This window comes from Rhinolophus sinicus, chromosome 8 (assembly GCF_057876585.1).
Source record: "Rhinolophus sinicus isolate RSI-liver-muscle chromosome 8, RSI-T2T, whole genome shotgun sequence".
In the NCBI taxonomy this organism is placed as follows: domain Eukaryota; kingdom Metazoa; phylum Chordata; class Mammalia; order Chiroptera; family Rhinolophidae; genus Rhinolophus; species Rhinolophus sinicus.
Window position 1 is genome coordinate 3,766,213 of NC_142508.1, and position 23,474 is coordinate 3,789,686.

At 60.9% G+C, this 23,474-nt stretch overlaps 3 protein-coding genes across 17 annotated transcripts; 2 read left to right on the plus strand and 1 right to left on the minus strand.

The window, feature by feature from the left end:
• Positions 1–758: 758 nt before the first annotated feature.
• On the plus strand, positions 759–3,491 carry TMUB1 (transmembrane and ubiquitin like domain containing 1). 4 transcript variants are annotated; one of them, XM_019712800.3, is made up of 3 exons: positions 759–1,079; positions 1,998–2,416; positions 2,689–3,491. In XM_019712800.3, the coding sequence occupies exons 1-3, from the start codon at positions 774–776 to the stop codon at positions 3,038–3,040; spliced, it is 1,077 nt and encodes a 358-aa protein (XP_019568359.2). In that variant the 5' UTR covers positions 759–773; the 3' UTR covers positions 3,041–3,491. The 4 variants fall into 4 exon arrangements, with proteins under 4 accessions (XP_019568359.2, XP_088655933.1, XP_019568362.1 ...); XM_088799807.1 differs by lacking the exon at positions 759–1,079 and adding an exon at positions 1,159–1,182 and having other exon boundaries at positions 2,689–3,186; XM_019712803.3 differs by lacking the exon at positions 759–1,079 and adding an exon at positions 1,386–1,449 and having other exon boundaries at positions 2,689–3,186.
• A 274-nt stretch (positions 3,492–3,765) lies between these two features.
• Positions 3,766–10,984, plus strand: FASTK (Fas activated serine/threonine kinase). 3 transcript variants are annotated; one of them, XM_088799805.1, is made up of 13 exons: positions 3,766–3,928; positions 4,711–5,133; positions 5,624–5,803; positions 5,927–6,066; positions 6,537–6,750; positions 6,852–7,011; positions 7,228–7,319; positions 7,402–7,537; positions 7,610–7,724; positions 7,817–7,920; positions 8,114–8,162; positions 8,481–8,608; positions 9,222–10,984. In XM_088799805.1, exons 1-11 carry the CDS (start codon positions 3,847–3,849, stop codon positions 8,142–8,144), a joined length of 1,677 nt encoding a protein of 558 aa, XP_088655931.1. In that variant the 5' UTR covers positions 3,766–3,846; the 3' UTR covers positions 8,145–8,162; positions 8,481–8,608; positions 9,222–10,984. The 3 variants fall into 3 exon arrangements, with proteins under 3 accessions (XP_088655931.1, XP_019568352.3, XP_088655932.1); XM_088799806.1 differs by lacking the exon at positions 3,766–3,928 and adding an exon at positions 4,266–4,404; XM_019712793.3 differs by lacking the exons at positions 8,114–8,162; positions 8,481–8,608; positions 9,222–10,984 and having other exon boundaries at positions 7,817–8,026.
• SLC4A2 (solute carrier family 4 member 2) lies at positions 8,131–22,808 on the minus strand. 10 transcript variants are annotated; one of them, XR_012490297.2, is made up of 23 exons: positions 22,637–22,808; positions 20,263–20,376; positions 18,261–18,426; positions 17,874–18,115; positions 17,674–17,792; positions 15,944–16,176; positions 15,712–15,854; positions 14,602–14,782; positions 13,184–13,319; positions 12,934–13,099; positions 12,717–12,831; positions 12,407–12,591; positions 12,065–12,290; positions 11,731–11,946; positions 11,499–11,647; positions 11,190–11,384; positions 10,308–10,574; positions 10,109–10,198; positions 9,773–9,939; positions 9,150–9,620; positions 8,890–9,059; positions 8,456–8,629; positions 8,131–8,360 (listed from the first exon to the last, which is right to left on the minus strand). XR_012490297.2 is itself a non-coding variant. In XM_074315121.2 (23 exons), the coding sequence occupies exons 2-23, from the start codon at positions 20,311–20,313 to the stop codon at positions 8,280–8,282; spliced, it is 3,726 nt and encodes a 1,241-aa protein (XP_074171222.2). In that variant the 5' UTR covers positions 20,314–20,376; positions 22,637–22,796; the 3' UTR covers positions 8,131–8,279. The 10 variants fall into 10 exon arrangements, 9 of the variants coding, with proteins under 9 accessions (XP_074171222.2, XP_074171221.2, XP_074171219.2 ...); XM_074315121.2 differs by having other exon boundaries at positions 9,150–9,403; positions 22,637–22,796; XM_074315120.2 differs by having other exon boundaries at positions 9,150–9,403; positions 11,731–11,935; positions 12,021–12,290; positions 22,637–22,777.
• Between the last annotated feature and the right edge of the window lie 666 nt (positions 22,809–23,474).

Consider the following 23,474-nt stretch of genomic DNA (forward strand, 5'->3'; position numbering starts at 1 on the left):
TAGTTCTGCATGTAATAAATTGAAACTGACATTCTCAAGGCAACTTGGAGTACTTGTTCCCACAAGTATTACGTGCTATGGGAACACAAGGGTACATTTTAATCAAGACGGGCCTATAAAATCCAGGATGTGAGATCTCTATGGCTACAGGAGTCCAGAGAAACGGGGAAAAACAACAAAAGTTAGCTGGCCTCCACCAGGCTGGGGCTCAAATCAACATCCTCTACCTAGTAACATGCTAAAGACAACATTTTCGAGCCCAGATTTGAATGGAATGTACTAATACTAGCTGAGGAAATATGTAATGTGTGGCAGATTCCGCAGTTTTCGCATTTATTTAACCAAACACAGTTTCTTCCTCACAATTGCCTTATGAGATAGGTCTCAGGAAGGAAGAAATTTAGATTCAAAGAGGTTCAATAACGCATCTAAGGTCATTAACGGATAAGGAATCAACATTTGTGTCAGATTCCAAAGTCCATGCTTCGTTCACAGTTTCGCAGGGCCAGGTGGACGAGAGGACCAGGGAAACAGGACAGCTCAAGCCACCCTGGCCAGCCCTGGGGACCGGTAAACTCAGCTAGACTAGTGGGGCAGCCCATGATTACTGGGCTGTGGGCTGAAGAGCCAATCCGTGGGGTCCAAGGTGCCTTCTGGCGTTCATTCTGACATAAGTAAGAGTAGGCAGGGTAGGGGCCACCTGAGCTCACCAGAGCCTGAGTCCCACTGAGGCTCTGACGTGCTCCTGCTGACGTTGGTTTCTGCAGTGACAGATGCCCCGCTGCCGGCGGGGGAGGGTGCGGATATTCCTACCACCCAGACCTCTCAGGGCTACCACAACTCCCAAACCCGCCCCGTCGGCCTCTCAAAGACTTGAGGGGACCGGAACCAGTCCGCCGAGCCCCACACGTGGGTCCGCAGAGCGGAGGGCGGGGACTGCGCACAGCCCGGACTACAAGTCCCACAATGCTCCAGACGGCGGCGGCGGAGAAAGGGGGGTACTTTCAGGTGTCTACGACCTCGGCGCCTCCCGCCCGGAAGTGCCCGAGGGTCCGCTATGGGGCTGGCGGAGCTGGGCGGTGAGTCCCTGCGCCGTGACCGCGCCCACGCCGCCGTCCCGGGCCCCAGCTAGCACCCGCTTGCCCCGTCCCGGAATCGCCCGTGCCCTCCCACAGATCAAGGGTCGGGAAGATGGGAGGGGTGATGGAGGAGTTGGGGGTGGGGAGAGCGAAGCATCGGATTCTCGGGCTGGATCTGGGGTCCAGCAGCAGGCTGAGTTTGGAGAGGCTTCCAGAGGAGGCGCGGAGTTGGGCCTCCGCGGGGTGGGGCTTGAGTGGACCGGGAGGGGCTGAGTTGGGTGGGGGGTGGCAACCCTCAGAGGCTCCAGATTGCCAAAGGGCGGAGTTTGACGTCTGGTGTGGGGAAGCCTTGGGAAGCAGTCCCGTCCCGGTGGGTGGGGTTTGGGTAAATGGTAACCCGGGTGGTGTGGGAGGTGCGGCATAGAGGCCCTTTTTCTTCCCCCATGGAGAAACTTTAACGATGGAGGAGTAGATAAGCTTTGGGGTAGATAAGCAGCTTGGGGGTGAAATAGGTGAAGGAATTTAGATAAACTTTGAGATGAAGTAGACAGAAGAATAGGTAAGCTTTGGGGTGAAGTTTGATGGGGGTTGAGTTTAGGGCACAGGTTACTTAGAAGAGCAAGGCTCTTATCTTGGGTAGGGTTTAGGTGAATTGGGGAGCTGGTTAAAGACCTAGAACTTAAGTTATAAAAAGTTAGGAGTTGGAATCTGGTGATGGGAAGGGGCGCATGAGGCAAGTTTGGGCAACCAGGAATCAGAGCAGTCTGTGCCCAGCGTGGGGCTTGGACAAGGGGGCAGAGAAGTGAGGACTGTGGGAGAGGTGGGGTGGGGTGGGGTCAGGAGCGTGTTGAAATTCAGAGAGATGTTGGCGGGTGAGCCAGCCCCTCAACCCCTCATGGGTTCTTTGTGCCTCTCCAGCTCCGTAGCGCGGCGGGCAAGGCAGGTGCCATGGCCCTGATTGAAGGGGTGGGTGATGAGGTGACCGTCCTTTTCGCGGTGCTTGCCTGCCTTCTGGTGCTGGCTCTCGCCTGGGTCTCAACACACACCTCGGAGGGCGCTGACCCACTGCCCCAGCCGTCAGGGACCCCAACACCAGCACAGCCCAGTGAAACCATGGCTGCCACTGACAGCATCAGGGGGGAGGCACCAGGAGCCGAGACAGCCAGCCTGCGACACAGAGGTCAGGCTGCACAGCCAGAGCCTGGCACGGGGCTCCCAGCGGCACCGCCACCCTCAGACTCCCCCCAGGAACCCCTAGTTCTACGGCTGAAATTCCTCAACGATTCAGAGCAGGTGGCCAGGGCCTGGCCCCACGACACCATTGGCTCCCTGAAAAGGTAAGCTGGCATGAGGACTGAGGACGGGAATGAAATGCTAAAGAGTATGGGGGAAGGGCCATCGGAGACACCTGAGACTTCGCCCTCATTTTACAGATGAGGGGACTGAGATGCCCAAATCACACAAATGTTGTTCCCCTGTAGCAGGAGGGGACACCCTTGGAGACCATGACCTGGGTAGAGGGCAGAGGGGAGGGGTGGGAGTGTTATTCTGGGCAAGGGACTAGGATTGCCTGAGGCCTGCTCTATTACCCAGGTCCCTCTCTCCTCAGGACCCAGTTTCCCGGCCGGGAGCAGCAGGTACGACTCATCTACCAAGGGCAACTGCTGGGAGACGACACCCAGACCCTGGGCAGCCTTCACCTCCCTCCCAACTGCGTTCTCCACTGCCACGTGTCCACACGGGTCGGTCCCCCACATCCCCCTTGCCCACCGGGGTCCGAGCCAGGCCCCTCAGGGCTGGAAATAGGCAGCCTGCTGCTGCCCCTGCTGCTACTGCTGCTGCTGCTGCTCTGGTACTGCCAGATCCAGTACCGGCCCTTCTTCCCCCTGACCGCCACTCTGGGTCTGGCCGGCTTCACCCTGCTCCTCAGTCTCCTGGCCTTTGCCATGTACCGCCCGTAGTGCCTCCACGGGCTCTTGGCAGTGTGGCTGGCCCCTCTGGACTTCGCTCCCAGCGACAAGGTGGGCGCTGCTGTCTGCCCAGGCCCACCTCTCCAGCCTGCCTCTTCCCGCTGCCCTGGAGCCCAGCCCTGCGCCGCAGGGCACTCCAGGGGCAGGCGGAGGCCCCTCCCTGTGACCTCCATGGCTCGGAGCCACCTCCCGGGGCTGTGGGCCCTCGACCCCCACTGACAGTGGGCTCCTCCAGGTCAGGCAGCTGCTGTCGCTGCCTTGGCCCTGGGCAGCGCAGGGCCACACCCCTGGACCCGGCTTAGTGTTCTGCCTGAGTACCCAGTCACCTCTAGTCCCCAATTGCTCCTTGTGCTGATTTGGGGACCCAAGGACCATGGGGGGCTGGGAGAGATGGAGGGGGTTCTCTGGAACATGTGCAGATTAAATGACTGTGAAGTTTTCACTCTCGGTGTGCGTCTGTGTGGGGGCGGGGGGCGGGGGGCGGGGAGCCCTTGTCCACCGGGAGAAAATGAGTAGCGGGTGCAGACCGGGCCCTCCGCCCTGGCCAGCCCTGCCAGGCCGGACGCGGACTGCCCTCACCTTTCCGCAGCCGCTTCGGCACCTGGCCCCTTGGCTCCGCCCCTCCGGCCTCAGGTCCGCCCCCGCGCCCCGCGCGGAGCTTCCCGGAAGCTGAGGGCAGGGCTCGCGGCGCCCCGGCGCGCAGGGCCTGACGGGAGCCACGTCTTTGCTGGCCGAGGACTGGACGGCGATTGGCGTCCGGGGGCTGCCGGGAAGATGGCGGACTCGGAGGCCTGCCGATGAGGAGGCCGCGGGGGGAGCCCGGCTCCCGGGCCCCGAGACCGACTGAGGGAGCGACCTGCGCGGGGCCTGGGGAGTCATGTAGGGGGGGCGCCTGCGGGGCGGGCCGTGGGAGGGCGGAGGGAGTTGGTGTTGGCGACCGTGACCACGGTCTCCTGGCGTGCCCGGGCTGGGTGGGTGTGGGGACCCCTGACACCACCGACTCCGCGCTGTTGCAAACCTGCGCGCTCGGGTTCCACGGGCGCCCTCCGAGGTGGGCGCTGCGTTCTCGTTTCACAGGCGAGGAGGCTTAGAGAGACGAAGCCACTTGACCAAGGTCACGCAACTGGTAAGTGGGAGCGCCCAGCGTGGAACCCTGGACCGTCCGGCTGCGGAGCCCGCGTTCCACCCTCCATACTGCCGCCGCCTCCCGCGGGAGGGGAGGTGGTCGGGAGGGCGTATCGCCGGGAAGAGCTGGGCTCCAGGCTGGGCACGACCACTAACCAGATTCGTGACCTCAGGCTTCACTTAACCCCTTCACCTCTCTGGGTCTTGGTTTCTCCACCTGTGAAATCGAGGTAATGCCAGCCCTGCCTGCCTCCTCATAGGCGTGTAAGAAGGGTCAAAGGAGATAATGCATGTGGAATTGCTGTGATATCCCTGCTCTGAGAACACTGAAGGATTACGATTGCTGTTTAGAAGGATGGAAGGAGGCAGAGGGGCTGGTGGGGAAGAGGACCAGAGCAGTCACAAAGAAGGGTGAACAGGAGTCGGGGCTGCTCTGACCCCAGGCCCCTCTGGATGGGGAGTGAGGCGAGGAGTAGATAGCAGGCTTTTCTCCCGTTTGGAGAAAACCTCACCCCCTTTTCTGGGCCGCCCCTCAGGGTCTCCATCACCTAACTCCATGCTTCGAGTCCTGCTCTCTGCCCAGGCCTCTGCTACTCGGCTGTCTGGCCTGCTGCTGCTCCCGCCAGTACAAACCTGTTGTCTGGGGCCCAGCAAATGGGGGGACCGGCCTCCTGGAGGAGGCCCCCATGCAGGCCCTGTGCAGGGGCTGCAGCGGCTTCTGGAACAGGCGAGGAGCCCTGGGGAGCTGCTGCGCTGGCTGGGCCAGAACCCTACCAAGGTGCGCGCCCACCATTACCCTGTGGCACTTCGGCGTCTGGGCCAGCTCTTGGGGTCTCGGCCACAGCCCCCTCCTGTGGAGCAGGCCACACTGCAGGACTTGAGTCAGCTCATCATCCGAAACTGCCCCTCCTTTGACATTCACACCATCCACGTGTGTCTGCACCTTGCAGTCTTACTTGGTGAGGAGGGTATCTGGGGGGTGGGTGTTAACGGAAGAATAGAGACAGAGCAGCAGAGGACCCAAGATCATTGACAGAATTCACCTCTTAGGCCTTGCCAGGAATGGCACGTACCCCAGCACACTTACTGCTGCGCCCCCATATCCACAGCAGACATCAGGCGTCAAGCATCATTTGTTGCAGCTTAGCTAGGGTGGTACCCGATTCCTTCCACTACAATGCTCTGGAAGCCACTGCAATTTGTCACCATTAACAGGAGATGAGTACTTATTTGCCATCTTTATATAAGGCCTTTTCCAACAGGCTGTTCTGATCCCTTAGTTCACATGGTATTGCAGGTTTCTCCAGTGTTTCCACTTACACTGTAGCAAATCTTCCAGCCCAGGAAATGGAGATAAGAGAGACTGGGGATCCACTAAAAACCCAAAGGCTGGAGCAGAGCAGAACAGCTCCCTGTTAGCAGGAACACCTCTAATCCTCTCCTTCTCAGGCTTCCCCTCAGATGGGCCCCTGGTGTGTGCCTTGGAGCGTGAGCGAAGGTTCCGCCTTCCTCCCAAGCCACCTCCCCCTCTGCAGCCTGTCCTTCGTGGTGGGCAAAGGTTGGAAGCTGCTCTGAGCTGCCCTCGTTTCCTGCGGCATCCACAGCAGCACCTCATCCGCAGCCTAGCAGGTGCTGGAGGGGGTTAAAGGCAGGTTGGGGGTAGGAGCTGAGGAGGAGGCAGGTGGTGGTGTCTGGGCTAAGGTGACACTAGTCGTCTGAGCTGAGGGTCCAGCATGATACTCTTCTTCACAGGGGCCAGGCCAGAGGAACTGACTCCCCACGTGATGGTGCTCCTGGCCCAGCATCTGGCCCGGCACCGTTTGCGGGAGCCCCAGCTTCTGGAAGCCATTGCCCACTTCCTAGTGGTCCAGGAAGCCCAGCTCAACAGCAAGGTGGGGTTGCCTCCCACCCTCCCACACTCCTCAGCCACCCAGGCAGGCCCAGCCCCCTGTCCAGCTTGATTGGCTGCTGCGTTCTGCAGCAAACAGCCCATCTAGGTTGTGTCCTCGTGGGGTTCCATCTTTGCTGCACCCTCCTTGGCTTGTCTACGTCCCCAGCACGTGCCTGGTTTTCTGCAGTTCTCCAAGCATTCTTAGCACTGTCCTGGCTTCGTTGATCCCAGTCCTCTAAGCCTTCAGGGCCAGGCCTCACAGCGATGTCTCCCCTGCTTGGTGACTAATTGTATGGGGGGCTCGAGACACTGTTTCATGCTGTGCTGTGAATTTCTGGTTGTCAGGTAGAGGGATTGTTCTGCTTTTGCAGTGATGTTATGAGCTTACAGGCCACGCCTCCCTGAGGCCCAGCTTGTCAGATGTTTTGGAGAACTGTTTCGTGCCAGGTGATGGCTGCTTTCCCTCCACAGGTGGTACAGAAGTTGGTCCTGCCCTTTGGGCGGCTGAACTACTTGCCCCTGGAACAGCAGTTTATGCCCTGCCTTGAGAGGATCCTGGCTCGGGAAGCAGGGATGGCCCCACTGGCCACTGTCAACATCTTGATGTCACTGTGCCAGCTGCGGTGTCTACCCTTCCGAGCCCTGCACTTTGTCTTTTCCCCAGGTTTCATCAACTACATCAGTGGTGCGCGCCCTGGAAGGCTGGCAGGGACCCTGAAGGCCGGTGGGCTGGGGAGAGCAGGGTGGGGGCCCACAGCCCAGCAAGCCTGTCCTGCTTGCTTGCAGGCACCCCTCATGCCCTCATTGTGCGGCGCTACCTCTCCCTGCTGGACACGGCCGTGGAGTTGGAGCTTCCAGCATACCGGGGTCCCCGCCTTCCCCGAAGGCAGCAAGTGCCCATCTTCCCTCAGCCACTCATCACCGACCGTGCCCGCTGCAAGTACAGGTGGGGCAGCCCGGGGAGGGGAAAGGACTGGCCTGAAAGAAGCAGAATAGAAAAGCCAGGGGTACTGCAAACTGTCTAGGTTGATGCCCTCTCAGCAGTCTTGAAAGAACAGGCCTTGACGCGGCAAAGACATTTGCTCAGGACCATTGACCCAGAGGGGTTAGAGCTAGGATGAGATTCCTGAGGCCTTCCTGCTATCTGTCCCTCTCCCCTCAGTCACAAGGATATAGTAGCAGAGGGGCTGCGCCAGCTTCTGGGGGAAGAGAAATACCGCCAGGACCTGACAGTGCCTCCAGGCTACTGCACAGGTGAGCTCCCGCTGGGCCGGCTGTGGGCTGGGGACATGGAGCTTTGGCTAAAAACCAGTGGCCCTTTCTCTTCTCCCTCCAGACTTCCTGCTGTGTGTCAGCAGCTCTGGTTCTGTGCTTCCCGTGAGGACCCAGGACCCCTTCCTCCCATACCCTCCCAGGTCCTGTCCCCAGGGTCAGGCTGCCTCTCAGCCCACTACCCGAGACCCTGCCCAAAGGTAAGGAAAGAGGGCGGGAGAGCCTCCCCTGCCTCCCTGGACAGAGAACCTGAACTGCAGCCCTCTCTCTAGGGTGGTACTGATGCTGCGAGAACGCTGGCATTTCTGCCGGGACGGCAGGGTGCTGCTGGGCTCCCGAGCCCTGCGGGAGCGGCACCTGGGCCTGATGGGCTACCAGCTCCTGCCGGTGAGAGCCTGCCCGCCCTGCCCCTCGGGAGACTGCATCCCCCCACACACACCCCAGGCCCTGTGGGTGACCTCTTGCCCTCTTCCCCGCAGCTACCCTTCGAGGAACTGGAGTCACAGAGAGGCCTGCCCCAGCTCAAGAGCTACCTACGACAGAAGCTCCAAGCCTTGGGCCTCCGCTGGGGGCCTGAAGGGGGGTGAGGGGATGCACACGGGGTTCAGGATGGCCCCCCTGTGGGGGGTGGACAATTTGCACTTTGGCTCCCTCTGTTTTGGTTTCTCATTAAAGTCCCTTTCCTTCTACATTGCACATCTCGTTTCTGGGGTGGGGAGTGGGCTGGGTCCCCCCCACCTCTCTTCTATTCATCACCCCACCCCACCCCCATACAGAGACAGAAGACCAGGAATAGGAGGGGGCTGAAGCACTTTACTGTGGGGGGTAAGAGGACTTTAAATTATTCACTTAAATAAAAATGAGGAGGGAGGGAGGTGGGGCGAGCACCCCCAGTCCAGTCCCTCTGTCCATCAGGCCCGTGGCTGTCTGTCCAGGCAGCAGCTACACAGGCATCGGCATCTCATTATACTCGTCCACACCCTCACGCTCATCGAACACCGGCTCCGCCTCATTAGCGTCCAGCTGCGGGAGAGGATGGAGTCGGGGCTTGAACCCAACCGTGACCTTGGAAGGGACCACAGAGGGGAGGCTGGGGGAGGAAGGGCAGGAGGCCTTACGCATTTCATCTCTCGCTCGGTGAAGATGCGGGTGAGAACCACCATGCGGAGCGGCACTGTGAGAATGAGGATGAAGGGGAAGGCCAGGGAGGCAGCTGTGGACATGACCGCCCAGAGCAGGGCCAGGCAGAGCAGCTGCAGGGCTGTGAACAGGTGCATACGGAGGGTCCGGACCTGGGGGCGGGTGGGGTGGAATGAGAGGCGAGCCCAGGCTTCTCCCCAGCCTCGAGGACCCTGGTCTCCAGAGGGCCATCCGGTTCTGCCACATTCAGAGGACGGATGACCCTTTTCCCCTCCACACGGGTGGGGCGAGAAGCGCCTTCTTGGGTGCAGACAATGGTGGCTGGTCAAAGTGGGTAGATGGGGGGCTGGAGGGTGGCCCACACAGCCCAGGTCGCGGCAGAGGCACGGGGCCCTGCTGAGCAGGGTCTCACCTTCTTGACATAGGTGACATCTGGGTGATGTTTGGGCGGCATGAGCAACAAGTGCAGCCGCTCGTAGAACTGGATCCCGTTAAGGGAGGTAACTCCCATGTACAGGAAAATCCCGAAGAGCACAGCCAGGGGTATCTGCCGGAGCAGGTCCCCGATCACCATGGAGAGGCCTGGGAAGGAGGGGAGAAGCTGTTGGTCCCAGGGCTTCCCGACTCCACCGGACCCGATGCCCGGATGGGCGGGGCGGGAGGTGGACATACCCACAAGCAGGGCCACCAGTAGGCCCGTCACCCGCTGCTCCTTGACCTCCTGAATCTTGGGCTTGTCCCCAGGCGCCACAGCCTTGCTCATGACGGTGAGCGCGTTGGCGTGAGTGACAGAGCGGACGGTGGCGGCAGCCAACCAGGGCAGGCCAAAGAGGGCACAGATGCCGCCCATGGCCACGATGAGCAGCAGGTCCAGGTGGAAGCCAGAGCCCTTCTGCAGCATGCGCTCCTTCTTGGAGATGATCAGCCTGAGTGGGACACGTGCTCCCTGAGGCCCGGGGAGCAGTCGGCAGACAACCAGGTCTCCCTAGAGCGCCCAGCCGCTAGCCTGTTTTCGGAACCTGGTGGTCCCAGCCCATTCCGTCATGGAGCTGAGCCTTCTCTGAGCTGCCCTCCCACCCTCCAGGACAGCTCCTGGCCTGAACTGGGCCCATCCCAGCAAATGTCAGCAGGATCTTCTGCCGTCTACAAAATAAACCCAGCGGCCAGCCTGGCATCCTGGGCTCTTCTCACCCAGTGAATGCAGCTGTGTCCCCCCGCCTGGCCGGGGCTCTAGGCCCTCCACCCACCAGGTGGTTCCCGTCTGCCCAGCATGCCCATCGGCTGTGACAACTCACGTGGTGATTTGCGTCTCCATGAAGATGAGGATGAAGACCAGGATGGCAGGCAACAGGCTGGCCACCATCATCCACACAGGGAAGGAGCTGTTCTCACCCAGGGGGTTGATGACCCAGCCCCGCTTTTCGGGGGCCGTCACTGAGAATCCACTGGGCACGCTCAGCTTCTGCAGGGCAGAGGGCGAGCCCTGACTGCACTGGCAGGGTAGGCACAGGTATGCTGTGCAAACGGCCGTGTCTGCCCAGTTAAGAGGCAGCTCGGGTTGCGGGTAGAGAATACCCAGAGAGCCCAGCGCCAGGCAGCACCTCCTCACTGCTGAGGGTGCTCCACCTTACCTGGGTGTAGGTGTCCTCGATACTGTAATCCACAAGCACCATGATGAGGATCGCGATGGGCACCCCAAAGTCCCCAATCACCCGCCGTACCTGTGGGCAAGCGCCACGCTCAGAGGCCCCCTGCCCGGCTCCAGCCCTGACGCCAAGCCGCCCCCTCCTCCCCCAGCTCCTGCTTCCCTAGGGCCTCCGGCCCACACACCCGGCCAGGGAAGAACCGACTGTTCTTGAATTTGCGTAGGAAGAAGGCGATGAAGAAGGTGCCAGCCATGAGGACCAGCGACAGCAGGGCCGTGTTGGGCTGGCCCCGGGGCCTCCCCTGCCCAGACGGCCCAGTCGAGCTCCCATTCCCAGGCTCCAGCGTGGCTCCTGCCCCAGCCCACGTGGTGTTATTGCTGCCGTCTCTCTCGCCATCTGCCTCAGAGCTGTTGGAGACCGAGCAACCGTGGAGGGGGTGTTCCTGGAAGATCTGGGGAGAGGACGAAGGACTCCATCAGCTAAACTGGCAAGGCTTCCGGGTTTAGCTGTACACTGAGTGGGACAGGGAGGCGGGGATGGCTGGCCTGCCCTCAGGGAGCTTGTCTTACTGATTCAGACAATGACTCAAAGGACCAATGTGAGCATAAGGGGATGGAGATGCCTCGAGAAGGCAAGTGGGGAGTGTGGCTCCAAGCCAGGACTGGAGGACCAGGCTGTGGGATGTGGAGGACCGTGGGGACACGTCTGCTCCGAGCCTGTCACACATATGGGTCTGATGTGCTGACTGTGACTGTGTTTGTCCCCTCGGGGCCCTTTTCCTTTCTACACTTCCTGGACCGTGTGCCACTTTAACAAAAGTGTATTACCTTTGTTATTAAAAATACGTGTTTTTAAGACTGATCTGAAGTCCTGGTGTATGTGGGTGGCCTGGCGGGGGTGGAGGAGGCAGGAGGAAGAACCAGCCTGTGCTCTGTGGGCTCCATGGACTGTGGCGAGGGGGGATCTCAGGGCCAGCCTGGCCTCACGGGAGGGGCAGCACAGCCCCCGGCTCCCTCAGCCCCAAAACCTTGCCCCTCCTGGCCCAGTTCTCGTCGGGCCTGCCCACCTTAATCAGCTTGTAGAAGGTCTCATAGATGAAGATGAGGGAGATGAGGAAGGCAAAGATCTCCTGGGTGAACCGGGAGACAAAGCGCACCAGAAAGCTCCCCTCCAGGGCCACCATGAGCAGGGCCAGCAGCACCAGCCAGAAGCCGATCCACACGCGGCCCACCAGGTACTCCAGATTGTTGCTGCTGCAGAACTGGGGGGCGGGAGGGGGGGGGACACGTCCGTCAGGTCCAGAGCCCGGGGTGGCTAACTGGGTGGGAGCATTCTGGGAAGAGGACAGGCAGCTCAGCAGCCTGCGGACCCTCACCGAGAAGAAGGCCTCCTCGAACACCAGCAGGGGCCCTGAGAAGCCGATCACCAGCAGCGGCTGGGCGCCCAGCAGGCAGAAGACCACGCCCTGGAGCGCCGTGGACATGATCAGCTCCGACACCCCGATCAGGTCCTGCGTCTTCTCTCCTGGGGTGGCAGGAAGCAGCTCAGCAGCTGGCGCAGCCGGGGCCTGCTGAGCTACCCGCCCCCAGCCAAAGCCCCCCCCTTACCCAGCAGCCCCCCGAAGGTGATGGCAGGAGACAGGGCTGCAAAGTAGATGAAGATGACGGCCGCCAGACACTGGGGGTCCAGCGCGTCCCGGAAGTCACTCAGGTAGTGGGGATAGCGGCGCCGCACGTCTCGGATCAGCCCGCCGAAGGGCCGGCCTGTCCGCCGAAGGGGATCGTCTTCCACTGTGTCTATGGCCTCTACCATCTGCAGGAGCGCTGCAACCCAGGCCTCCATCAGGGCGCCCGCCGCAGCCCCCGCCCACCCCACGCCCCTCCGCAGACACACAGACCTCCCCAGCTCGCCGCAGGCAGCCGGGCCTGCACTGGCCCGTACCCTTATCTTGGGCCGACTTGGGCTCGAGCCTGGCCCCAGTGGGCAACAGCCGGCCCTGCTCCTCCCGCTTCTTGAGCATCTGGCGCTGGAAATGCGCGACGGACCGCAGCAGCTCCTCGCCCTGCACCTCGGAGGGCGGCAGCACCACACTGCAGTCCAGAAAGGCGTTGATGGCCGTCAGCAGGTCCTCCCGTTCGTCTGCCAGGTAGGCTGCCTCGTGGAATTGCTGCCAGGGGAGGGCCAGGGCGGGTGAGGTGAGGGCACAGGATGAGGGCCCGGGGCCTGGCGCAGGGCTGGCAGAAGGGCGGGGGCTCCCGCAGGGGGCTGAGGGGCAGGCCTGACCTTGTCGGACATGAGGGTGGAGATGGAGCGGCCGATCTCGTGGTAGTCCATGTTAGCGCTGCTCGGGCCCAGCAGCAGGAAGAGGAAGCGCACGGGCACGGGCACCTCCAGCACGGCGTCCAGCTCCACTGCCTCCCGCAGCCGCACGAAGGCCATGGTAGGGCGGGAGAGGAACTCCACGCAGCCTGCGGGCATGGGGCCTCCATGGGCAAGAGCAGGGCGCAGGCCACCTTCTAGCTCCCCGCCCAGGGGCAGCTCCAAGGCAGGCTGGCCGCCGGGACCCCCAGCCCCCCAGACTCGCCCCACATACCCACAAGGACCACCGTCGCCTCGGCGTTCTCGGGGATCTTCTCCAGCAGCTTCAGCTCGTGCTTGGACTTGGAGCGAGTGATGCCAGCCGGTGGCGCTGAAGGTGGCAGCTCACGCTGGGGATGCGGGAGGACGGTGCTCAGCCTGGCCTGCTCACCATCCTGCAGCCGGCTGTGGTGGCCGGGACCAACCCAGGCAGGGCCCCCTTCTCTCCTCACCTCTCTCTCCACTTCTAGCCGGGTCTCGGGAACCGCTCCGATGAGAGGCTCGGTGACATGCGGGTCGCTCTCGGCCCCCTGGCCATGGTGATGCCCCAGCAAGGAGCCCAGGGAGCCGGCTGAGATGTTTCGAGGGAAGGAGAATTCCTTCTCATCACTTGGGTGGCTGGAGGGGCAGAGGGCGGTGAGGTAAGGAGAGTGACTGCCCGGCTAGGGGCAGGGGGACAGCGTGCAGTGCGTGTGGCCTCACCTGTGCTTCAGCAGCAGCGCCCGCAGCACGTTAGCTCTGTCCTCGGCCTTGATCTGGTCAGAGATGACCATCTGTTCCACCACCTGGTGGGCCACTCCGGGCAGGGTCTGCTGGTCCAGGTCCAAGAGCACGGCCCCTGGAAGATGGACGACATAGGGGGGCCCTCATCCCCAGCCAAGAAAGTGCAGGGTAGGGGTGGGGGATGTGGGGCAGTCAGGTCAGGGCGGTTCAGGGGACAGTGAGCTGGGCTTCAGACCCAGGTCCCATCGCCGCTTTGACCTGTTCCTTCCTATCCCCTTTCCCCTCGGGAATGTTGGAGGGCTCAGCAGAGGCCTCAGGAACCCAACCATCAGAGAGGCCACCTGGGCTGGGCCCTGGCAGATGCCACTTGCAGGGAACACGCAGCCTCCACTGAGGGCCCCAGGCTGCCCACTGGGCTGGACCACTCTTCACTGTCAGAAAGTTCCTCCTCTCAGTGAGCTGCGCTCCAGATATCCCCTCTAGGGCCCGAGATCTCCTTCTGGAGCACGACACAGCCGGTCTGGGGCCTTGTCCACCTGGCAGCCTTGAACCATCTGAAGACGTCCCCCTCCAGCGGGTTCCTCAGCTTCCCCACGTCCAGCAGCTGCTCACAAGACACTTTCTAGACCTCTCCCCACGGGTCACTGCTCTGAGCTGCCATTTCATATAGAAGTGAAAGTCCTTTCAAAAGTCACCAGGTCACTCTTCTGTCAAGGTCAACTTTCAGAACACAGAACTAAAGAACAAACAGAAGCAGAGGCCCCTGAGCAGCCAAAACAGCAATGGCACAGCCTGATGAGAAAGCACCTGCGCTGAGCACCTCACCCAAAGCATTCAAGCCTCACTCAGAGCCTACTGACTCCTAGTTTGCAAACAATTCTGACAGCAGGTTTCTTAGTCTTCAGTAGCTTGGGAACAGGCCTCCTGACAGCAACTGGGAGTGATTTCCCCAGTGGGAAGGAGGAAACAAGCAAAGAGTAGAAACAATAGACACAGAGCTCGAAAGTCCTGCATCTGTGGTCATTCAGGGAGATTAACAGGCCCACGGGTTCACCATTTCAGAAAGCTTTCCATCAGAACTGTCTAAAACCAGGTTAGCCTCCAAAACATACCAGCTTTAGTTATCTGAAAATGTCACTTAGAGAAAGTGCCGGGTAACACAGAACAGTGTCAATCCCGCCCGGCAAACACCCCTGGACATCCCGAGGGGCTCCCGAGACACGGCAGGCCGCTGACATCCTGACAGGAGGTTCCCTCTGGGCTCTGGTGACATTGCTCACTATATTGCTCAAGACAAACGTGGGGGCCATTGGCCGTTTGGTCCTCGGAGAACGGGCTTGGGTAAAGGGTGTTTCCTGAGGTGAAAACAGACGGGGCAGTAGGGCAGGGCACATTACCATGAGCCAGCGTCCGGCGGAGCTCCAGCAGGCTGCGGAAGGAGAGGGAGGCCACGTGGGGCTTCCCCCAGCGCTCCGTCTCCTCCTCCACGTCCTCTTCAAATTTGATCCAGCGCGCCGTCTCCCGCCATTGAGGCTCCTGGTTTTTGTCCAGCAGCAACTCATTCAGCTCCACAAACACCTTGGGATGAGATGAGCGAGCATGGCAGGGTCTCCAGGGACTGCTCTGAGATGAGCAGTGTCAGGATGGGGGCATGTGACTCTGGACCGCACAGGCCACCGTCACGGAGTCTGGATGAGTTACTATCCAATCTGAGACTCTCTTTCCCTCTGTAAAATGGGAGTGATACCACCCCCTGATAGGGATTAAAAGAAAAAGCACCCAAAACACTGACCACCACACACGACTCACAGTAAGTGCTTCATGAATAGATGTTACACACACACACACACACACACACACACACACACACACACACTCGTGTATGATTCCATCTGTATGCCTTCAAGAACTGGCACAATTAGTGGAGAATGACAGAAGAGCGGCTGCCTCTGAGGGTATTGACCGGGCGTAGGTGTGAAGGAACTTTCTGGGTACAGGAAATGCTCCGTATCTATCTAGCAGGCTTAGCCAGGTGTGCAGTCATTAAGCACTTAGGCCGAGTGCACTTTACTGTACGTCTGTTAGACCTCAATAAAAAGGTTTCAAAACAAAACCACTGGAAGGGTCAGGGTTCAGGACCAGAGCCTTGGAGTCTAAGATGGATAGCGTCACTCAGTCACTGAGTGACCTTGCTCAATTACTGCCACTGATTTATGGCTGGTGTCACCTGGGCAGTCATCTTCACAGGTTGTGGGAGGCTCCAATGAGCACCGAGATGACTGGATTCTGGAAAAAAAGGGCACGGCTCCACAGAGCCACCTCTAGCCCAAAGCATCCACAGACGCCTCACTGCAGCTGCCAGAAAATGGCCATGACACAGAAATCAACCTTGTGGAAGATGTCACAACCATGGTGGCACCCCTGGTGATGGAGATCACTGCTGGCCCGAGAGGCAGGGGAGTGGGCCAGGGGGAGAGAACGGAAGCACGTGAAGCGGAGCACTGTACCTCATGGGGCTTGTGGGGGGCCCGGGGCCGGGCCCGAGGGGTGGGGCCGGGCTCGCGCCCCTCCCGGCCACTCTGCGCAGACCCTTTGGCATTCTTCCGGACCAAGTGCCGCCGCACCCCAGGGACGTCCTCAAACCGGTGACCTGGGGAGGTGGGAGAGCAGGGCCAGTGTCCCCCTTTCTCTTAGCCCTGTTCCCACCAGCACTGGGCTCAGCCCCGGCCCCACACTCACTCTTCATGAGGTCGAGATCGGCTGTGGCCAGCGTCTGTGCCTCGCTCTCGTCCGTGGGGACCCGGGGCAGCAGTGCCTGCTCAGCGCCGGTCATGCTTCCGATGCGTCTCCTCTCCTGCAGGTTGTAGCTGCGGTGCCCAGGCTGTGCTTTGGTCAGGGGGCGCCCAGAGGCACCCCCGTCGTCACCTCCTGCTGTGCCACTGGCCACTGCCACCACCTCTTCTACCACGCCTCTGGACAGACAGAGTAGCCATGAGCCACAGCCAGCCAGCCCCCTCCCCCTCAGCCAGGAGCCATGCAGGAGGAACCCAGGAAGGGGTCCCCACTAGAGCCCACCCTCCAAGCTCTCCACTCTCGGTAGTATGGATGTGAGAGTTAGGGTTCTGGAAACAGACTGCAGCATTGAAATCCGGCTCTACCCTTTACTGGCTGCGCCACCCCAACAATCACATAAGACACCTCAGAACAAATTCCTTGGCTACAAAACAGCACAGGCCACCATCTGGAGAGGTATCCCATGCCGGCCACTCAGAACAGTGACCGTTCCCTCCTCCCCTCCCAGACACACCCTTAACCATGGACTCAAGAGGGTCACAAGGTCCCACATTTCTGATCAAGTGGAATAAAGTACATGGAATGGGTCTTTGAGACTGTAGACAGCCCCCCGTGCTCATGAGAGGAAGACAGAAATCCCCGTCCCTTACAGATACCAACTTCTGCCCTTGCCCCCCAAATCGGATGTCTCCTTTCTCTGCCATTGCCAGTGTGTCCAGGTCCCCTGCACGTCATTCTCAACTGCTCTCCTGGTATCTAGCGCCTCCCACATCTTTAAGCCCATAACCAGAAGCCCCTAAAACCGGGTTTTCTCTGCCTACGCCCACCCTCACTGCCCTTGGTTCTGCTCACATCCTTGCCCACAAATCTGACCCACTGTTCCAAAGCCAGGCTTTCTCTGAGGCTCCCCCACCTCTTCCTGGCCATGGGCCTGCCCGCAGCCTGTGCCCACAGTGCAGACCCAGCTGTGGACCCAGCACAACTGGCACAGCCTGTCTCTCCAGCGAACTTGTGCACACCCTGGAGGGGCACTGTGCCCTTCACTTCCCCACAGCCCTTCACGCCTGGCACCCAGAAAACAAGTCAATGACAGATAGTAGTGACCTTGAGACTAGTTCAAAGTGATCTCCTCCAGGCAGCCTTCTCTGGTTAACACCCCCAAACTCCAACCACCCACTGGTACTGATACTGCCTGAACCAGGCCATTTGGCACAGTAACTTGTTCTGGTGCCATTTCATGTGACGACAACCAGGGTGAACTGGCAGCTCCCCCAAAAGCAAGAGGGGGGCTCTATTTCTCTCCTGCCCTTAGGGCCTCAAACGGTGTTTGGAGGTCACCAGATCAAGTGCTTGATGCTGGTCCACCTGAAGCCTTGGGTGGGGGACGGTCGGGGTGGGGAGGCAGCTTAGACTGCATATCTGCTCCATGCCAGGCTAAACCATTCTTAAACCTTAGCTCACAGCACTGTTTAATCCCTACAACCGCCTTGTGAGAAAGGTTCTATTATTCTTGGTTTACAGATAGGGAACCGGGCTCAGGGAGGTTGCGACTTGCCCAAATAGCTAGTGAGGGGCAGGACTGAGAGCTGAACCCCAGTCTGATGATTCCGAGGCTCATGCTTCGTTTGTGGCATCATTTCATTGACATAGCAATGTCTCCTTTTGGGGACACTTACCCAGTCTGGGCCCCTTTGGTGGCCCGGGGAGCCGCCTCCTGGTGGGGCAGCGGCAGAGGAGGAGAGGGGCTGGTCCTTTCCACCTTCCGGTCAGTGCTTTCATCCTCCTGGAGAAAGAACTGGAAAAGAGACCCATGTAGGCAGGCGAGGCCAGGCCAGGGACCCCCCAGACGTCCCCCAGGAGCCCTCACCCAGCTCACCTGTACCGAAGAGGGTGTGGAGGCAGGGGATGGCTGGGCAAGTGCCCGGACGCCCTCAGCCTCGCTGGCCTCATCCTCCTCTTCCTCCCCCTCCTCAATGGTAGGGGTCTCCCCAGTGGGGGAGGCTCCAGGGCGCCTTCGAGGTTTCCGTCCTGGGCCCTGGGGTGTCTTGCGGCGGCGAGTGTCCGGAGGCAGGTGGGTGGACAGTGGGTGATGGATGTGGTGGGAGGACTGGCGGTGGTCTGCGGGGAAGAGGGGACCTGGCTGCTGGAAGGCACAGCTTCCGTCCCAGGCCACACTGGGCCTTCCACGAGGCCCCTAGCCCCTTCCTTGCTGGGGAGTCAAGCCTGAGGGCCCCTGCCTCCCCTTTCCTGGTCTCCCCCTCACATTCAAAGTCTTTCTCCCCATAGCTGCGGCCTGGCTCCTCCCCTCCTCGAGATCCAGCCTCGTGCAGGATTTCTTCAAACCGCTCCACGCCCAGAGTGCGGTGAAGTTCATCCTCCTCTTGCTCAGGGAACCCAGGCACAGCAGCGCTCAAGCTCTCTGCCTCTGGCTGTGAGGAAGAAGGGAAGGGGTAGAGAGAAGACACAGGGACTCACCAGGCATTGTAACCCGAAATTAGAAGAGACCCACTCGACTGAGCGCTAGAGATCCAGTACCCCGCAGCAGCCTATCCCCTCAAATGCTGAAAATCCTGAAAATCCCCCCTCCACACCACCACCACCCAGGGGCCTGTCCCCTAGGTTCGGGATCTCTGGATCCTGGCTCCGCCCATTAGTCAGTTCTAGGGCAGGTGGAAAGGGTCTCCGCTGGGAGTCTCAGCAGAAATCCTGTATCTCCAGCCCCTTGGCAGGGTGTTTGAATTGGGCAATTCACATGGCTGATAGTGGACACACTCCCTCTGGTTGGAGGAAACTGCTGAGCCTGAAAAAGTAACTTCTGGAGGCGCCCAAGCTAACTGACCTGGACTCAAACTGAAATCTAGCCCCTGGACAGGAATGTAGCTTCACCTTGTCAGGAAAGCACCCCCCTCCCATTCACCACAGTAGCGCCCCACTGGGGTCCTTCCCTGGCTCCCTGGCCCCGCCCTCCACCCCACCCCCACTCCCCCCACCTGAGTCATACTGCAGGAGCGGAGCAGCCGGACTGCGGTGGCGCTTTGGAGAGCTCAGCCTAGCTAAGCGGCCGGCTGCCTAGCCGGCCTCCTTGGTCCAGCCCCCCACCCACCCCCTGCCGGTCTCAGCTCCGAGTGCGCCAAATATTTGCTCAAGAGCTTCTGAACCTGAAGGGCATCGAGATCTCAAGGGCGGGGTATGGAGCCCCCTCCGAGGCGGTGCTAGAGCGAGGCTAGAGCGGCTGGAGCAAGGAAGAGCAAGAGGAGGAGGGCTCGGAAGAAGGGCGGGTCTTGGGGAGACACCGAGGTAGAGACAAGAGCAGCTAGGGTGGCAAGGACACTGGATACAAGAAGAGGCAGGGGTCAGGGGGCTGCCTCTCCCCAGCCCATCTCTGAAGCTCTAGCCCAGCTCCCCCCAAGCGCTCGCCCCACTCTCACCAGAATTAGCACGAGGGCCGGCAGAAGGCAGGGAGAGGTGCTGAAGCGAGAGAGCGCGGGGAGCTAGCCGGGGGTGGGGGAGGGGGTCTCGAACCCCTCGCACCTGAGGGCGCAGGAGGAAGTCCATGGCCAGCAGGGGTGAACTTGGGAAGGAGGGGGAGGAGACTGGCCCGCGCCCCTTCCCAGTCACATGCCTGCTGGGCCAAAGTGACCAATAAGGGGCTGATTATGGCACTCCGAGTTAATCATTAGACATCCCAGGAAAATAGGGAGGGGGCCTTGTGGGGCGGGGGCCACGTGGGGGCCGGGAAGGGCGGGCCTAGGTGGCACGTGGGGGCGGGGGCGGGGCCGGTCACTGCTAGTGAGCTCCGCCCAGAATCAGTGTGCAGACTGCCACTGTCTCTAAAGCCCTGTGGGGGGGGGGGGGCGGGGTGAGGAGCGGAACGGTATCAACGGGTTAGAAACCCAGGACCCCTAAAATTCCTCTCACTTAGGCTACCATCTGGGTCTTCATGAAACAGAGCCTCAACTCCCTCCCTAGGGCTGGAATTAACCTGATCCCACACCAATACCCAACCCAGATCCCTAGTCCCAGGCAAGGCCAGGGTAGGGATGGATCAGCCCACCCCTCCTACCCCACCTCCCGCTAGGGACTCCATCACAGGTTCCCCTTGTTCCCGAGCCTCTACACACACACACACACACACACACACACACACACACACACACACACTCATGCACGCGCGCGCGCGCGCACGTTTGAAGGGACTCCTCAGCCAGCGCACCTGTGGCGTGAGGCTGGCCGGTGGGATGACCCACCAAGCTGGCAATACTTACAGTGCGGAAAGAATCTGCGCCCGAGGCGGGGCGCCGGGGCACACTGCTCATGGCCAAATCTTAGCCCTTTTCACTGTCGCTGCGGCTTTCAGGGCAACAAGGCGGCGGCATAACCTGGGCCGAGTAGAGGACCGATCACCACATAAGAGTGGGGCCAGGCAGGCAGGAGGGCCCCGGCATTTCACAGCCCCCACCCGTCCAGCCCAGAGGACGACAGAACACGGGGGCTTCCGGTGGGCCCGCCACGATGGGTCGTCCGGCTGTGCAGATTCCTCCCCGGCTACGGAGGGCCTTAGAGTGGCCCTTAGAGGCAGCGAGATCAAAGAGAAGCGTTATTTATAGGAAGGAAGGAGAAGAACAAAGAGAGAGACAGAGGTGAGGGCTGGGGCCACAAAGGAACAAGAGACTAAGGAGGAGTGAGGGGTAGAGAGGAGAAGGTGGGAGAAGCTGAAAAAAATGGGACAAGAAAGAGTCAAGGCCCAGACCTGGAGTGAAAGCAGCAGAGATGGGTGTGTGTGTGGAGGGGGGGTAGATAGAGGAGGGAGGGAGGGAAAGGATAGGGTGAGCCAGAAACAGGAACAGTGACCAAGTGGTGGCATGCGGAGGTGGGCTGAGACCAGGGAGGGGTGAGCTGGGGAGAGTGAGATACCCCGTGGACCAGGGACGTGGGGAGGAAGGGAGAAAGAACTCTGGAGAGAATCCAAAAGGGCAAGCAAGGGAGTCCTCGCAGACAGCCCACGGCAGGGAGGGGGAGCATGACTGTGCCCCCTCCCCCATGAAGGCCAGGCAGGGACAAATGCTGGCTACCTGGGGGAGGGGCAGGAGCCCAACTCCACTCAGTCAATGGGAGGGAGGGAGAGGACAGCAGGCACAGGTCAGGGAGAGCTTTATAATGGGGGAGGGGCATGTGACAAACTTGGAGGAGGGTGGGCAGAGAAACCCTGAAGTTGTCTTGAGGGGCAGTCTGATCCCTCCCCTCCTTTCGAGCCAGGAAAATCTGAGTGGCAGGGCTGATGCCCTCCTGACTGTGACTGTAGGGGTGTCTGGGGAGAGAACACGGTGTGTATGGTGGGGAAGCAGAAGGGTTGTGGTTAGGGAACCTGACCAGTACAAATCGGGGCACCCATTCCTAGTGGGGAAAGCTGGGGGAGGGGGGCATCCAAGGCTCTCTGAAGGTAAAAGGACTGAAACTCCCCTGCGTGTTTTTGGGAGGTCCTGTCGCGGGACTACCTCCGGGGTAAGATAGGTCAGTGGAGAGTCAAACAATATAGGTCTGGGGGGTCAGTCCAGTATGGGGAACCTGAAGCGACACATTCCTGGCAAGCACTCCAACTCAGCTGACGGCTCTCTTCACCTCCCCCAGCAGGCCTTCAGCCAGGGCACGTCTGGTGTGGGGGAGAGGGGCACTGGAGGGAGGGACCGTGGTCTGGGAAGCCTGTGGAGTGTCCTGAGGACCTGCAGGTGCCCCTCTCCCACCTCCAAGCTTCGCCCTCAGTGTGCTCCACCATCCTCCCTCCTCCCTTAAACATCCCCCCGCCCCCTCCCCCCGCCACCCTAGAACACAAAGCAGCTTCTGTCCAGAGCATCCGTGCCGATAATCCGGGGTGGGGGCACATTCCGGGGACCAGCCCCGACCGGCCCGGAGGATTAGCATCTTTCCCCTAGCCCAAGGGATTAGCACCCCGGACCCCCACTTGGGCATTAACCTTCCCGCAAGTGAATTCGCACATTCCACAGCAATTCGAAGTGGGGTTGGAGGGGGTGGAAGGCGGAGGGAGGAGGAAAAAGTGGACCCGGGATTTCAGGCAGCACCGCCCCCCGACACTCAGCCCCCCAGGGGTCAGGTTTAACTCCCGGGGCTCGTCTTTCCCATCCCCACCCATCTGCTCCCACTTCTGCCTGACTCCTTGTCCTGACCCACCACCACCCGCCCCCCCCCACCCTTCTCGGCTCTTCCTCCTAACCCAGAGGTTGGGGGCGAAGGCCCCGGACAACCTCCAGGCTGGGCGCCCAGGACAGGCCTGAGAAGGAGCGAGTTGGGGTCGCAGGGGATGGGTGTCATCTGGAGCCCGCCCAGGAGCTGGGAGGGCCGGCGGCGCCTCCCTGAGACTACTACCCGCTCCTGGTGGCAGGGGGCGCGGCACCCTCGCCTTAGGAAACTCTAAGAAGCGGACCCCGGATCCCGCTTCGGACCAGCACTCCGCTCGCCTCCCCATCCTTCCCCCCAAGACCTCGCTTCCCCGCGCCCCAGTCTCCGCCCTTTCCTCCACTTCCACTCCCTCACCGCTCCGAGTCCCGAGTTCCCCCCTCTCCTTCCCCCTCCCTTCCTCCCTCCGCGGCCCTGGCCCTCCCTCGCCGCCACCTCTCGGCTTACCCGCTTGCTCTGGACTTCGTGCCCTGGGGGTCTCGGGGTCTCTCCCCCTTCTCCGGCGCCCTCGCGCGCTCCCGACGACTCCCCCTTGCCCACCTCGGAACGCGCCCCCGCCGCTCCCAACTTCTCCCAACTCAACTTTCCCCCGCGCCGTGGGCAGGCCAGCCCCCTGCGTGCGCGCCCCCCTGCGCACCGTGCGCGGCCCCGCGTAGCGGGTGGGGAGGCCAGGAGCAGCCGCGAAGACCCGGCGGCGGAAGCGCGCTTCCAGGCACCGCCAGGCACTCGAGCCCGCCGTCTGGGAGGCCGCCCTCGCTGTCCCACGGCCGGGCCCCGCGAAGCCCCCGCCCCGGGCTTCCCCACACGGGGCTCGGGCGCCCCGGAGACGCCGTTTCTTAGCCCCATTAGGCACCTCTAGGCGGAAAGGAGTCCGCCTCACGCTGGGTATCCCAGGCAGGAAAAACGGAGGCACAAAGATGATCAGGAAATTCGGAGCGGAGGGAGTTGAAATATAAATACATCGGGGTCAAAATTCTCTCGTGCCTGCTGTCCCCTTCCTTCCCCCCCCCCCCCCCCAGTAATCCACAGTGCCTCCTTGAAAGCCCCTGTCTTTGCTTGGAGGACAGGGAGGGGCAGGGGTGGGGGCGCAGAGAAGGGTGATGCGGGCTGGAGGTTGGATGCACTTTAACCTGAGCTGACCTAGACTTTCCGAATGTGGAGCAACTTCTGCCTCAGAGAGATTCCCTGCCGTCACCTCCCTCCTCGAACTTGATTCATAATTATCACCTGCCATTTAAAAACCTGTCTACTTCTGGTTTTCTCAACTAAATTATAAATTCTTCCA